The sequence below is a fragment of the Anomalospiza imberbis genome, chromosome 13, assembly GCF_031753505.1.
Source record: "Anomalospiza imberbis isolate Cuckoo-Finch-1a 21T00152 chromosome 13, ASM3175350v1, whole genome shotgun sequence".
NCBI classification, from domain to species: domain Eukaryota; kingdom Metazoa; phylum Chordata; class Aves; order Passeriformes; family Viduidae; genus Anomalospiza; species Anomalospiza imberbis.
The window spans coordinates 18,899,610-18,915,817 of NC_089693.1; the positions used below are offsets into that span (position 1 = coordinate 18,899,610).

General features: G+C 48.5%; 1 protein-coding gene across 10 annotated transcripts in view; it reads left to right on the top strand.

Moving 5' to 3' along the window:
* Positions 1-1,924: 1,924 nt before the first annotated feature.
* Positions 1,925-16,208, top strand: part of PPCDC (phosphopantothenoylcysteine decarboxylase) — a 33,239-nt gene continuing 18,955 nt past the window's right edge. For 3 of the 10 annotated variants that reach the window (XR_011003904.1, XR_011003905.1, XR_011003903.1), the window contains exons 1-4: positions 1,932-2,135; positions 3,621-3,785; positions 7,815-7,910; positions 10,161-10,289. Coding sequence is in view for 7 of the 10 variants with exons in the window: in XM_068204376.1 (XP_068060477.1) it covers positions 3,633-3,785; positions 7,815-7,910; positions 10,161-10,289; positions 12,013-12,181; positions 14,817-14,902 (633 nt within the window). In the remaining 3 variants the exon portion in view is untranslated. Of the gene's footprint in view, positions 2,136-3,620; positions 3,786-5,428; positions 5,810-7,814; positions 7,911-10,160; positions 10,290-12,012; positions 12,182-13,232; positions 14,237-14,816; positions 15,413-16,208 lie in introns of those variants that run through there. The other 7 variants (XM_068204378.1, XM_068204376.1, XM_068204375.1 and 4 more) reach the window with 7 other exon arrangements.

The following is a 16,208-nucleotide window of genomic DNA, read 5'->3' on the forward strand; positions in this document are numbered from 1 at the left end:
AGGGAAAGCTACTTCTCTGAGATGCTTTTCAACTCTAAATGCACTTTAAATAAGCCAAATTTTTCTCCAAGTCCTTGAAAAGCAGCCCAAACAGAATCCAGTCCAGCCCTTTGTCTCCAGTATCTCCTGCCTGGCACAGGGAAGGAGCTCAGTGTGCCACCAGCCAGGATTGTGCGAGTCCCCATCCCTGTATCTGTCCCCTCCAGCCCTCCAGTGATGCTTGGATGTGATCCCTACCCCTGAGAATCACCCCAAAAAGGACCTTCTCTTCTCCAGCAAAGCACACCAAGACTAGTTTCCTTTTTAAGGGTGTCACTCCAGTCATTCTGCAATAGGCAGTCATCTCTTGACCAGACTAAAATGCAGCTACTGATAAAATGCCTGTGTGTGTGTGTGTATATATTTATGTATAAAATGTCAGGAGAAAAGTAATCCTTTGCTAAGCCTATTATGTACTTAATCAGGTTTAAATATTGTGCAATCCATTTCTAGCTCGCCTAAAACTTACTCTGCCAAACCACGTGCTCTGTCATCCGTGTCTGAGAAATGATGGATTAAGTGACTTCACCTCTTGCATTGACAATAAGATGCATCAATAATAACTGTAACGAGCTGTAACTAACAGACATTGCTTCAGCACCTAACCCTCCTCTCCGATGTGTCTCCTGAGTGTGTGAGCGCTGAAATGTTGCCCCCGTGGCTCCAGCCAGGTGGGAAGCTCGACCCCTCGTTCTCACCTTGGTTATTCCTAAGCTGTCCCTGCTCCAGGTGGGGCTGATGTGGGTGTGATCAAAGCATGGTGCTCCTGAAGCCCACGGGGTGGGAGAGATGGGGTGTTCCTGCTGCTGGGCAAGAGGCCTCTCATAGAACACACCTGGGCTTCTCCTGAGGTCTCCCTGTCGCCTTCCGTGTCCTGCAGTCGGCAGAGCACAGCTCTCTCTGCCTCTTGCTGTCCTTGCTGCTTGTTCGTAGCCAACATCGGAGGGATGTCCAAATAACTGCTGCTTTTGAGCTGCATCTGCAAAGGGCTGGGCACCGCGTGCTGCCCCGGATCTGTTGTGCCTGCATAATCATGGAAAGGTTTGTGTGGGAAAGGACCTTACAGCTCCTCCAGCAGGGACACTTTCCACTGTCCCAGGGTGCTCCAAGCCCTGTCCAGCCTGGCCCTGGACACTTCCAGGGATCCAGGGGCAGCCACAGCTGCTCTGGAAAACCTGTACCAGGGCACAGTTCCTTCCCAGTATCCCACCTAACTCTGCCCTCTGGCATGGGAAGCCATTCCCCCTCATCCTGTCCTTTAATCCACTTTCCCCTGCCAGCTCTGTGTGGCTGCCCTGAATCCCAAAGGAAAGGTTCCACTCCTGTTGTCTAGCACTTTCCTAGGCTCCGTTATCACCCCTGTCACTTGAGGGGCCCTCAGACCCTCTCCTCGACCCCGTTCCCCACATGCCTTCTACCGCCGACTTTTTTGGCTTTTGTTCCGTTCCAAAACCTTGCCACGAGCCAAAATCCCCGTTAAGACTGCTTCTTGAGCAGCCTGAAGCCACCCGCTGGCCCTTGGCGAGATCTCTCGCGTGGGCACGACTGGGTCATAAAATGGCACAAGGCGGGGCCGCCATAACCCGGGACGGGGCCGCCATGACACCCCTTCCACCCGCCCGCCGCGCGCACTTCCCGCGCCAATCAGCGCCGCGGGCGGGAGCAGCGTGCACCAATCAGCGCCGAGGGCGGGAACAGCGTGCACCAACCAGCGCCGAGGGCGGGAGCAGCGTGCACCAATCAGCGCCGAGGGCGGGAACAGCGTGCACCAACCAGCGCCGAGGGCGGGAGCAGCGTGCACCAATCAGCGCCGTGCTTGCGCCGGTTCCCGGCACCTCCTTTTCCGGTCCGCTCGGGGCCGCGGCCCGCTCCCCTCACGGCCCTCACGGCCCTCACGGTCCTCCCGGTCCTCCCTGGAGCGGTGTCGCAGCGCTGTTCGTCACCTTCCGGGGGCCCCCGGGCCTTCTCGGTGCTGGTGTGCGGCCTTTTGGAGCCTTTTTCAGCACCGCTGCCGCATTAAAAGTCGATTTAGTTAACCCTTAAGGGCCTGTAAATTGCTTGTTTTCTTGTGGCTGCTTCCCCACAGCTGTGTTTGGGTAAGAGGAAAGCGCGGCCAGCACTTTTTTGTCGTTATATTACGTATATTATTATACATACAGCCTTTACTATAATCCTTTGCTGTTATTTTATAATTTTTACCACTATTTTGCCGCTATTTTTACATTTGTGCCATTTTAAAATGTCGCCTTTTTACTATTGCTTTACCGTATTTACCATTATTTTACCATTTTAATAATTGTTTTCTAATTTTATAATTTTTATCCTTTTTATCATTACTTTATAACCGTTTTGAAAGTTTCCTACTTAAAAATTTACGTTTTAATACCCAGGCCTTAATTAGTGGTTCCTTCAGCAGAATTAATTGTTGACATTTTGGAAACGTCCAGAAGATGCTTTAAGTAGATAATAATTCTGATTATTTATAAATCATCATCATAATAATCTGAATTTAATTAGATGTAGATAACTGTGTGAAGCGTGGTGGTAGCATTAAAATCTCTCAGCCTATGTCCTGCTACATTTCCTCCCCTCTTAATTACCCTTACTAATCAGCAAAGCTGAAATTGGGCTTTCAGTGGAAGGTGTCCCTGCCCATGGCAGGGGGTGGGATTTGGGCATTTTAATTTCCCTTCCAACACAAACCAGGCTGTGAAATTCCTCCCTCCAGCCTCCGAGTTCCTCCAAAAAAATCAGGGCAGACTGTGCCCATCTTCTTCTTTCCACCCAAAGTGATTCCAAGCAGTTTGAGCAACAAGGACATCACTAAAATGGAACAAACTTTAACGGTTGCAGTGATTTTTTTCGAGAACTGAATTTCCCCTTTGCTACTTAATCATTAATCGATTATATTTGAGACTCTTGTGTCATTTTCTCCACCAAAACATCAATTTCTGGTTTTTATCAGTGTGGCAGCAGCATAGGAAGGCCAGGAGGAAGAGCAGACCTCAATTAGAAGCTGCTAGGGAATTATTCCTAGTGCTGCTGTTAATATTTAGGAACAGAGTGAGAAACAAGATGGTTGTGCATGCAGAGAGGCCCCACATTTTTAATTATTAAGACATCTCTGTGCATTTATTAATCACCAGAAAGCACAGAGAGAAAGCAGCTCAGCAGGGGTTTGTTTGCCTTTAGAGAACTTGGTGTAAAATTTTATCCCAAATTGATTTATTTAACTGCCCTAAATTCTGGACCGTGTTCAACATGTGGGAGTCTTAATTTTGGGAGGGCATGAACTTGACCAGGGCGCTTTTGTGGCCTCTCTGCTCAAGGTTTAGGAGTCTGTTTCCCAGTATCTGAGAGAAAAATGTAATTAAACACCGAGCTGTCCTAAAGTTCTGCTGGTGCTTGAAATCCCTGGGGGATGAGTGACATTTGGGGGATGACCCAGAGTCATCCCATCCTGCTGGCTGCCTCTGGGTCCCGCAGACTCCAGGTCAGATCCCCTCGGGAATGTGTTGGGGTTGGAGCTGTGCTTGGAGGCTCTGTTAGTGCAGTGTCTTTGTTTTCCTGTGCCTGCACAGCTGGATTGGAGCATGGAGCCCATCTCCCTGCCAGAACCAGGCATTGCTGCAGGAAACAGCTCATCTGTGGCACAGGAAAAATTCCATGTGCTGCTGGGAGTGACTGGAAGCGTGGCTGCCCTCAAGCTGCCCCTGCTGGTCGGGGAATTGCTGAAAATCCCTGGGGTGAGTGAAGCTGCTGGTGGAGCTTTGTAAAGCTGGAGTTACCCTGGTTCTGAGGAGTGATCACATGGCTGCTGCTGAAATGACAAGTTCCTCCTTGGGGCCCCTTACTTCAAAAATTTCTGTGAGGAGGATTCCACCTGTTTTTAAAAATTCTTTTTTTTCCCCCCCTTTCTTCTTTCTTACCATTTCAAAGATCTTTGCTTTGGATGTTTTTTTTTCTGGAGTTTGTCCTTGTCAGTCAAGTTTTCAGATGTTGTTGCAGATGGCGGTGATGCTTCTGAAACTTGAAATCTCCAGGGTATTGCAGTTTTTCATGGGTGGGATATGGCTTTTCCAAATGTGATCCAGAAAGGGAAAACAGACCTTGTAAAACCAGAAATGGAGAACGCAAGCTGCTGTATGTGTTTGTGTAGTATTTTTTTTACTGTTTGTTGTCTGGACTAACAGAGGTGCCCAGCAGGGGCCACTGGTGGCTGATCAGGGAGGGGAAATGTGCTCTTTTCTGCTGTAGGATAAAGTTAAACATAGAAAACTTTTAGTTTTTTAGAAATGGAGGAAATTTTTTGGAGCAGTGGAAGAAAAAAGTGGCAGGGGCAAGAAGTTGCACTGAAATCTGCAGATTTGTTGATGAGATTGCTGCATGAATATCCTTTGGGATGACTTGGGAGGCTGTACCTTGTGGGTACCTTGAGTAGAAGCAGAGGAGGTGCTGGTTTGTCTGGTTAATGTTGTTATCCAAGCTGGAAAGGGTGCTGGAGGTGAGGCAAAGTGAGGCCTCAGTTAATTTATGATTTAGCCTGATGTGATTAGAGAGGTCAAAGGTCCCAGCCTGAAATAAGAAGGACAAAGAAAAATGACATCAGGGAATGAATGGGGTGACCAGCCCAAAGCCAGAGATAGAGATCTTCTAATCCTCTCCCTCTTGGATTAGCTTGGCTATTGTCCATTTTCCTTTGCTCCTGGAGCTTGGGACATCCTTTGGTGCAGGTCACAGGCAGAATGCAAATGACCCGTGATAGGAAGGTGGCTCAAACACTTTGCTTCTCTCTGAGTGTTTGTTTCATAATTAAAAGCTCCAGACAGCTGGACTCCAGCTCTCTGTGCAGCCACAGAGGTCTGTGACATCCAGTGCAGATTTTGTGGCCACTGGTTTAGGACAGCAAAAGCAAAAAATAGACATCCCTGAGTTTATAAAAGCTTATTAATCAAAATTATTTGATTACTCCTTTCTGCTGTGATTTCAAGGCCTGCTGAGTCGGTGTAACTTGCCCATGGTGTTTATTGAGTCCTGCACCAGGCTGTTGCATGCATTTCTTTACTGCTGGAGCAGAGCTTTACAAAGCAGGCAGGACAGGAGCAGAATGTCTCTGATACCAGAGGAGATGTGGTCACAGGCTTGCAGCCAGAGTGGTTAGTGTAAATTGATGTTTAGCCTGAAACGGTCCGTGGTGGTGAGCGACTTGGCAGAATGATTTTGCTGCTCGTTAAACTTTAACACCTCCTCGAGGGTGTCAGTGGATGCGACAGCTCACTGCCTTTTGCTTGAATTGTCCTTGACTTATCCCTGGAAGTGTCCAAGGCCAGGTGGGATGGGGCTTGGAGCACCCTGGGATAGTGGAAGGTGTCCCTGCCCATGGCAGGGGGTGGAACTGGAACACCTTTAATTTCCTTTCCAATCCAGACCAGTCTGTGATCCTAGGTTAAAGAAAGACAAGGACACACTTTTTGGTGGGCAAAATCTTTTGCTCTTGAAGCTCCAGGCTGTCACCTGGACTTCAGGTTTAAACCATACCCTGTCACTTCATTGTACACCTGCCAGGCAGCCTCTGCCTCAGCTTCTAGGTGCCATTTAATAGAGGAGCTCGTGTACTCAGGCTATCTGGAAAGATTTTGCTGTCAGAACTGGGAAAGCCATTAAAAAATAACCACGTGCACCTCCTTACCCTGAGTAGAAAGGGCTATGCCAGAAAAATCCTCTATCAGAGACCAACAGCGTAGCCTGAACACAGGAGAGCAGCTTTATGGTAAAGTTTGTTTTGGAGATTTGGCTTAAGCCAAAGAATTTTAACTAATCTAAACTGTCTGCAGTGAGGGAGTTTGAGGCCAAACTGCCTTTGCTGTTCAAGATATCCACAGGCAAACAGAGGGTGTGCCAGGTAAGTAGAAAGAATAAACTATGTAGCTGAAGTAATGCTGAGAACACTGGCTTCTTCCCAGTGTAACTGGAGGGACTTGAAGGACCTGCTGAGAACGAGGGAACCAGGAGCCCACCCCAGCAGAAAACCTTCATTAGGGAGAATATTTAACTCACAAAACAACTTTCTTAGGGGGTGGTGAAATTTCAGCCACCAGCACTCAGACTCCTTGAACATCCCTCTGGAATGTTCTGGCCTGGAATGGTAGAATGCAGTGCTTGACAGCCAGAGCTCTTCCCTAGTCCTGGGCTTATACTTGGAAGAAATAAATTTTTTTTCAGTGGTAGCATTTCAGAGAGCAGCCATCCTCCTTCAAACTGCACCGTGGCCTTTAAACCCCTCAAATAAATAAATAAATTAGTTTTCTTGCAGACTGTGGTTAACACCTCTCCCCAGGCCTGTGGCACAGCGCAGCGGTGATAGCACCTTTGTGGGTGTCGCTGCTTGGCTTGAGCAGCTTCCTGTGGGGTGAGGTTAGCATGGAAATAATACACTTAGCTAATGCCTGTGAGTGTGATCTTCATGTTCAAAAACACTATGAACACCTGTCATTCCCAGTCAGGGGCGTTTCAAGAAAAACAGACATTTAGAAGAGGCAGAAAAGCAAATGTATAGTACTAAAAATGTGTTGTGCAGCTGCATTATCCTGTCACTTTTCCTTCAGAAAATGGGGGAAATTACCAGCAGGATTTTCCACTGTTCCCAGCAGTTCTAGTCTCATAGGATGCAAGGAGCCAACACTGCCTCGTTCCCAGTGGTATAAATGGTGTTGGGAGCTGGATTCATGTGCTCTGTCACATCACTGCTGCTGTTGCAGAGAACTTGGAGCTTGGAGGTTTCCAGCAGTTGATTGTAGCAAGGAGTGCACACATCGAGTGCCTCATTGGTTTTCTACCTCAAGGCACTGTTTACCAGCAGCACGGAGCTGCTGGTGGTGCTGATTTCTCCCCATCTCGCTGTCAGATCAACAGAACGGTGCAGTGGGTTCTGGGAGTTGCTGGAAGGATCAGGCAGTGGTCAATACCATGGAGAAGGGGTATTTTTCACTGTAATCAGCAGCCTGAGGTTCATCTTCTCATAACCATTCTACAGAGTGCTCCATCCATGTGTTTTGATGTTGACCAGTTTAAGGAACATCCTTGGGAGGAATTGCAGCTGGAAATTCAGCTCCATGTCCCACATGGGCAGTCAGGGCATGCAGAGCTGACGCTGGCTGACCCTGGTATGTGGAGGACACCTCTGGTTCACTGCCTGTGGCAGGAGCTGTTGGCAACATTTATCAGAGCTGCAGGACACGGAAAACAGGGGAAAGGCCCCTTTTCCACTTGGGAAGATTTCTGCAGGAGGAAACGAGAGGTTCACCTTAGCACCTTTTGTAAGTGCGTGTCAGATAAACACCTGAAGGATGGGATAGGCTTTCCCCAGTAGACACCAGTAAACGAAGGTTCCAGTGGCTTTGCAGGTTTATCTGAGAATTCAGAGAGAACCCTCGTGTTCAGTGTCAGGAAATGTCAAGACAGCCACTGCAGAGCCGTGGTGAGGAAGTTTGGTGCTTGTCATGAGTCATACTTGTCATGCAGTCTCTCTTTGTGGAAGCCACTGGTTTGCTGCACAGAAACCCTGTGCTATGGACTCACCTGCACAGAGGTTTTCCCTTTTGCTTGGCAGGTGAGGACTTGCCTATTTTAGGTAGACATGAAATGACTTTCTGGCTACTGCAGATGCCTGTGGTGGCCTGGCTTTTCAGCCATGAACAGGGGAGGCTCTCTCTGAAGCCACAAAACCATCAAAATTGTCCTCAAGTCTAACCAGTGGTCTTTTTCCTTCTGCTTAGCTCGAGGTGAAGGTGGTCACTACTGAGAGAGCAAAACATTTCTACGATGCCCAGGAGATTCCTGTGACCCTCTATGGTGATGAAGAGGAGTGGCAGGTGAGTTGTTCTTGCAAATAGAAGTATTCCTCTTCAGTTTTCTTGCAAGAAACCACACTTAGTTCTTCTTTAGACCTGAGCCAAGACTCACTCCTTGGTCTAGTAATATATGTTTGGAATGTGGCTTTTGAAGAATGTGCTGTAAAGGAGGAGGAAGAGACTGCCCTGATGCATTGCAGGATTTTGTCCTGCAGCAGGCAGGGAGGGTAGCAGTGGTCTCTCTCCACCCTAGGCTCAACTGCTCTGAGAGGAGTGTCAGGAAATGTCAAGACAGCCACTGCAAACCCATGGTGAGCAAGTTTGGTGCTTGTCATGAGTCATACTGGTCACACAGGCAGCAGCTTCATTCTCCTTAGCTCAGCTGTCAGGGCAGTGAACATCTCTGCTCCCTGTGAAACACCTTTTTCTCCTCACTGCGGTTTTACTGACACACTTTGAGACTCCTTGAGTATGAAGAGGTTCATTGTACAAGCATCAAGATTTGCTTTTCCATACATTTCATCCCTGCTTTGCAGTGCTGATCTGAGCACAAGGTGCTCTTTCCTTATTGCTATTCCTGCTCACACATGAGGATCACTTTTTAGTGGACAGAAACACGCCAATGGCAACAGCTGGGAAACTTTCTGGCTAGTCTCAGGGATTGGTGGATACCTACTGGATCCCAGGGTGCTACAGCCACAGGCAGTTATTTCTGAGGAGCCCTCAGTGGGGTGACAGAAGAGCTGTAGGTCAGGCTTTGAGGTCTGTTGGCACACTGGAGAGCAGGCACAGAGCCCTTGTGGTGGGAAATAATCACAGAATGGTTTGGGTTGGAAGGGACCTCAAAGCTCCTCCAGTTCCACCCTCTGCAATGGGCAAGGGACACTTCCACTATCCCAGGTTGCTCCAAGCCTCATCCAACCTTGCCTGGAGCATTTCCAGGGATGGGGCAGCCACAGTTTCTCTGGGCAACCTGTGCCAGGGCCTCAGCACCCTCACAGGGAACAATTTCTTCCAATATCCCATCTAACCCTGCCCTCTGGCAGCTGGAAGCCATTTCCCCTTGTCCTGTTGCTTCAGGCCCTTGTAAATAGCCTCCCTCCATCTTGCTGGTTCCTTCAGGCACTAGAAGGACACAATTAGGTCATCCCAAAGCCTTCTGTTCTCCAGGCTGAACACTGCCGGTTCTCTCGGCCTTTCCTCATGGGAGAGGTGCTCCGTCCCTCTGATCAGCTTGATGGCCTCCTCTGGGCTCACTGTGACAGCCTGCTCTGTATCTCTTTGTGAGATCCTTCCCTCTGACAGTGAAATGACAAGAAAGAATAGAAATGAGTGATGGAGGTGGGAAAGGTGTTCAGGAAGCCCCGGCTTTTCGGATGCTGCCTTTTTGTTGTGGCTTCCTGTGACTCAGAGGAGGAGCAGTTTGTGGCCCTGACACAGCCTGTGCTGGCCTGTGGTTGGGTGTCCTCTGGGGAATAGGCACCTGATGCTGTTTGCTGCTTCTCAGGACTCTTTCCCAGGTAACTGAGCTCTTAAGACCAGGCTTCTCTTGAGCAGTTCAGGGCTTTAGAGAAAACAGAAATAATCACTCAAAAGTCAAGGAGAATTTGTGGCTGCCCCATCCCTGGAAGTGTTCAGGTTGGATGAGCCTTGGAGCAACCTGGTCAAGTGGAAGCTGTCCCTTCCCATGGGATAAGGTGAGCTTTAAGGTCCCTTCCAACACAAACCATTCTGTGATTCAAAGAGCTGAGAGAGGTGAGAAGTGCCAAACTGGATAAACCTCATCCATCATGGAGAAAGGCAACAGGACACTGTTCCCTGCAGTACTTAGGGGGGTTCCCTTTGCTTTGAGTGTGAGTAGGGTTGTGCATCCTAATTAATGTTCAGTTAGGGGTCTGTACCTCATGAGAAGCCAGTGGGCAGCTTCACTTCAATGTGAAGCTTATAAATCACATGGGTTCCCCAGGAAATGTACCCCTGGTTTGGGCCTGCCTGGCTCAGCTGGCTGAAGGATGGAGCTCTTAGGAATAATTACAGAGCTGAGGGATGCTGTGGATGGGGACAGCTCTTTGCTGTGAGTTGAAACCTGTGGTTGTCAGATGTGTGGATTGTCTTGTGGGGAAAGGATCCCCCCATCCGCTGATCCGCTGCCATCCCTTGAATTCCATAAGCATAATATTCCATAGGAATTCCATCAGGAATTGTGATTCCTGGGGTGGGATTGATGAGGTGTGTGGGGGTTTGGTGCTGCCCACCTTGTCTCCCCCGCAGCTGTGGAAGGGCCGCTCGGACCCCGTCCTGCACATTGAGCTCCGGCGCTGGGCCGACCTCATGGTGGTGGCACCTCTGGATGCCAACACGCTGGCAAAGATCGCCAATGGCATCTGTGACAACCTGCTGGTGAGTACCCAGGCTCTGCCTGCCACTGCTGCCACCCCTCAGGACTGCCTGACCTTGCCTCCATGGAATCTCAGTGCTTCTGCAGCATCACCAACAGTGAGATTTGCACATTCTGCTCCCCCTTCATCTGCTTGTCTCTCTCTTCCCCAGCATGGTTCCCCTGCTGCTGCTATTTCCTTCCCTGACCTAATCTGTTCCCACTCCTCAGCTCTCTCAGTCTCTCGTCTCATTTTCCAGTCCCTGCTTTGTTTTCCCTGCTTTTTCTGGGGGGTGGTATTTCTTTCTGCCTCCATCCTCTCAGTCATTCATGCACACAAACACACGCTCACTCCCTTTTGAGTTCCACTACTTTTTTTTCACTGCAATCTGGAAAGACACCTGTGAGATCAGATAAAACTGTTTACTTCCTGCTACTTCACCACCTCCCTCACCTAACATAGCACAGACTTTCAAACATGCTCATGCCCACTTACCTCCCAGCCTCAGCTACAGAGGATTTTGCTTGTTCAGACTTGTTTTTTGGTGTTTAAAGGGCTCTTGAGGCTCTTCAGCCTTATCAGAAACTGTATTTAAAAGGGAGTGTGTTTCTTTGTTGGGTGCTGGGGACCTTCAGCAGGGCTGAATGTTTTGTGGCCAGGCATTAACCACACGAAAGATCTCAGGAAGCTGCAGATCTGCATGACCTACAGCCTTTTGGGTAAGAAGTGCATATATAAATGAACAAAATCCACTCAGAGAAGGTCACTGGGAATCTGAGAGAAGCCTGAAAGAGCTGTGGGAGGTACAAGCAGTGTCTTGTCCTTCTAGGTCCTTTGGGGGTGTGCTGAGGGAAGAGCTCAGGATGGATGTCAGGGGTGTGGGGCTTCAAATGCTCCTGCCAATCTTTGAGAGCCTTGTAAAGGGAAGAGGTAGCTCCAAGAAAGGAAAGTGAATACTGGAGGTGCTGGTTGGCTGTTCAGAACAGATTCCATCAGATTTCCTTGGGCTGGGAAGGGTTCAAGTCACAGGGTATAAAAAAAGGATGGACAGGGTTCCTGTAAGGACTCTGTGATCAGAGCTTGGAAGCTCCTTTGTTTGAAATGCTGCAAGGCCTTGGGAATCCAATGGACATTGCACTAAGAGCAGCCAGCATTTATCTCTCCGGGGGTGTGAGGTGATCCTGGGTTATCTGGAAGTGCTGAGGAGTCAGACTTGATTGCCTGTTGCACACAGGAGCTGCCAGATGCCTTGTAACCTGCTAGCATCTCCTGCAGCAGCCCATATGTGCTCGTGGTCTCATGTGTTGTATCCTGGAAGCAGCACTGCTTCCCTTGCAGGGAGTTATGGATCCAGCTGGCATTTCATGTCAGAAAGACTCATTACCAGCTTCCAGTGTTCAGCTTTGTTGTCTGAAGTGTTGCCCCGGGGGTTTCTTTGTAGCCAGTATGATCTGTGGCCACCTCCCAACTTCTCTCTCTCCTACACAGTCTGTACACATCCTCCTCCAGCTTGGTTTACTCCAGCCTGGGCTGCTGGCTGGAGCAGGGTGGGATTTATCCTTTGGGTAGCCTCCCTCAGCTTTCCTGCCTGTCAGAGATGAGCTTGGCTGGAATGTGCTACAAATTAGTCTCAGCCCATGGGTCAGTCCAGCTGCACTGACAAAACAACAGCCAGGCTGGAAAGGTGCAGCAAAGGGATGGGAAGGAGTGAGGAAATCCAAGCCCTGCCATGGCTTCTCCTGCAGACTTGTGTCATCCGCGCGTGGGACCTGAGCAAACCCCTGCTCTTCTGCCCAGCCATGAACACGGCCATGTGGGAGCATCCCATCACGGCTCGCCAGGTGGAGCAGCTGAAGGGCTTTGGCTACACGGAGATCCCCTGTGTGGTGAAGAAACTCGTGTGTGGAGATGAAGGTCAGTCCTTTTCTGTGGCTCCTGCCCTTTTCCTCCCTCGTCCTGGAGGGATGTGCTGCCTTTTACCATGTGGCCACACAGATGTTGAACTGCCACGGTTTGTACAAACAAGCTGAAGCTTTGCCCAGTGTTATCTCTTGTCATTAATTTTTAAGTAGCCTTAAGAGCTTCCAGCTGAGCCTGATATTGAGGAGAAATGCTCATTTAGGAAGAGAGTAGATCAAAGAGAAGGAAGGTTTTGTGGTGAGTGTTACCAGCCTGGGATTTGGGTGTCCTGACTTTGCCCTCTGCTGGGACTGGGGGCTGTTTTCATTGTGCCTCAGTTCCTCAGCTCCATCACTGGGATTAAGTCTTGTCCCTGAGTGCAGACAGTGAGAAAAGCCCTTTGCAGATGTGGCCAGGGGAGTAGCTGAACACACATTTAACATTTGTTGTTGTTGTTGCCTGGGTTACTTTTTAGCTTCCCAAACAAGCTTTGATTTGGGGTTTTGACACCAGAGTTCTCTGAAGAGAAAGAGGGGTGTGGAGGAAGTGCAAACTCAATACATTCAGCTTGCAGTGCTAAAAAATAATGGTCTCATTTGAATTTTAGTAGCTGCTTTACATTAAGGTATTTTGACTTTTGGGAAGGGTTTTGATACAAACCATTTGGATATATGGATTTGCTTTTTTATTAAAATTTCATTGAGCAAATCTCTATAAAACGTCCCCCAGTTCTAGCCACAGCCTGCACAGTACTATGCACCTACTTCTGTGTAACAGCCCTGGCTCCAGCAGGATTTTAGCCACCCTGTCAGTACAATAAACAGTCTGTGAGAAAGACAGGCTGTTAAAATGTCCCTTGTGGTTAAATTCTAGGCCTGGCTTAGTTTTGGAATCCTTAGGTAGGTGCAATGCCTCCATGGTTTTGTACTTTCGGAACTGAAAACTAAGAAATATTTACAGTTAGGCAACTGTAGTCAAGTAACTCAGACATCAGTTGAAGTATCCTGGATGATTAGCCTTCCACTGGGACTTTAGACATGATTACATCAAATTTCCTCATATCCAGCTCAGCTGTCTCAGTTGTGAGAGCAAACTCCTGAAGGAGCTTGGAGGAGAGAGATGCAGGGATGGCAGGAGCAGCCTCATCTGACTGGACTCCACTTGTGCTCTTGAGTCAATTCCCAACAAGATCTTCCTGATGGCAAACAGCAGAACTTTTCCTGGCAGCCTGTAGGGTGATTATGGCAGGGCACTAATGGATTCCATCTCTCTGAAGACCAAACTAGTCTCTACAACTGACTTTTTTTCACCCCTTCCCCTTTTCTCAGGCCTTTCACCCCACAGCCTCTCCCACACTCATTTTGGTTTTGTGGCTTCCATCCACTCAAGGGTTTCCCTGGTTTCCACACAAGCAGCACGTAGCAAAGCTCACACGTGGTGCAAGAGAGACTCAGTTTGCACCAGTTTTGTCTGTTGATGTTGTGGTTTGTTTTGCTCTAGGAGGTTTCTCTTCCTCACCCCATGTGGTTGGGTCTCACTTGAAATGCACCAGATCCTCACTGCGCCCAAGTTTTACCTGATGATTTTTTCTCCCTTACTAAGGAGTGGCTTTAGACAGAAACTCCAGCTAAAAGAGTTAGAATACCAAACTTGAGTTTCTTAACTGGATAGTTTCCACACTGCCATTATCTTCTTTGGCTGGATTTCTAGAGCCTGGCACACTGGCAGATTTCCACCTGTAGGCATGTGCTGTGCTGTTGCTTTGCTAAACCTAAAAATCCAGGACTGAATTGCCAGAGGTGTTGGAGTAGTGTGTGGTGGAGGAGGAAGACAGGCCTTGGAAGTGTTCTGGAAGGGTGTAGCTCTGCCAAACCATGCAGAGGGAGTGTCTCTTGTCAGGTGCAGCTCTTATCCCTGAGCTTAGGAGAGCAGAGGGGTCCAAATCTGCCTGCAGCTTGTCTGCAGGATGCTCCAGACCTCCTGGGGTTTACAGGTCTGAAAAAGAGGAAAATTACATATCCCAGAACTAATTTCTGCTTAGTAGTAAGTTATGAGATTAATTAGCCAGCAGGACACAATATCAAGAGAGACTCCTTTTCAGTCTTCCAAAAGAGACAAATACCTGTGGGAAAAGCATCTTTCCTCAGCTCCAGGCAAATTAGAAGAGTGAATGGCCTCAGTTGCCAGTGCTGAGTTGAGCACACGAGGTTAGACAAGGTGATTTAATCATCTCAGGCTTTAAAATTCTGAATCTGACTTAAAAACTGATTCAAAGGAAAGCAGCAGCACAACATACATTAGATGTTCATCTGGCAGATAACCAGGCCCAAAGGAAAAACCTTTCCATTTTTTTTCTGTCCAGCACTCAGCCTTCTCCAGGAGCTGCTCCCAGGATTCAGGCTGGTGGGAATCCACAACAGTTTTCTCTAATGGAGGTCCTGTCTCTCGGGCGGGGTCATGGGAATGGCATGGATTTGTCAAGTCTTTTGTATAGACAAAGACTTATTTCCGAAAGATGTTGAAAACACACAATTTTGAATTGAAATATACCCTGGAGAAAGGAGGTGAGATAGGGAATTTTGCTTCACACATTTTCTTTAGGTTGCCTCCACCCTGGATTTCACCGTGTGGTTTTGCTCTTGCCCTGCAGGCCGAGGTGCCATGGCAGAAGTGTGGACCATCGTGGAAAGAGTTAAAAGGATCCTTGAAGAACGGGATGTGCCAAGGCAGAGCTGATGTTTTGGCATGATAATGGTGATTTTGTGCCTTCCTGATGGTTTGGAGATAAAGCCAGCAGGAAGCTGGGCTTAGCTGCCCTGGTACCCATGGCATGCATACCTTTAGCTGCTCTTCAACAGAAGGAGCCAACGGTTGTCTTCCAGCTGGTGCCAAACTGAAATGTGGTACCTCACCACAGACTTTCAAAACCAGAGCCAAGAATGTGCTGCTTTAGTGTGGAAAACTCTGTGGTATTTTGGGAGTAACTGTTCCTGAGGCTGCTCAGCTCCAAGTGCTTCACACCTGCTCTGTTCTGGGCAGGCTGCAGAAGGTGGTTCTAGAGAGGAAAAGGCCCTGCAAATTCTGGTGTAGGGTGATTGCAGCCCCTTCTAGCAAGTGTCTCCTGGACCATTCCTGCTCTCCGAATCTTGGTCCATAGCTGTGCTGGCTGCATGTTCCTCCCAGCAGGAGTCACTGTCCAAAAAGATTTTCCCTCTGGGAACTTAATAAAAAAGAGTTTTTAATCCTGCCCTTGATGAGTTGCCTCTTGTAACTGCTTTGGGAAGTGTTCCAAGCCAGTATCTTTGCTAAAGTTGTGGTGTCTGCTTAGGGTGTCTGCTTTTTATCAGATATGGAGAAAAATTGGCTGAAAGGAGCTCTCCAGTCCTTTTGCCCTTTCATAGCTGTTGTCTGGAGAGGGATACAGGTATCAACCTCATTCCAAGGTGCCTGCTGCCCATTTGGGAAACAAGCAGGCCAGGCCCTCATGGAAAGCCAAGGCTGTGTGTTTCCTGTAGGAATGAAGTGAAACTTCACCTTTGAAGACCTTTTCAGCTTGAAAATTAACTGCCTGGCATGAATAAATTGGGAAATCCTGTGCCCTTGTGGGCCAGACCAGGCAGGGCTCCCCCAGTCCAGCCTTTCCTTGGGAACACTCTCTTGCTCCTGAGGGGAATGGGAACTGTGGAACGTACTGCTCTAGCAGAGCACAGCTGACCTACAGAGTTTATTTTTTACTAAACCCAAACAAATTTGAGGCCTTTGGTACAGCATGTGCATCCTGCCTGTGGGGGAAACCTCCAGCCTGCTGTGCATGAGGGAAGAGGTCACTAGGTTAGATTTGCTTAACTTACCCATCCCACACAAATAAAACCTCTGAACCTTCCCTGTTTTGGCTCTTCCACTGACAGGAATCCAGGGAGTCACAATTTCTGAGAAGGATCCTGGTGTGAGCAGAGCTTGTGGCTCACACAGAGGGCTGTAGTGGTGGTGTGGCTGTGACTTCTGCATTTTGTCAGGATTTATGGAGTGACCTGCGTCATTT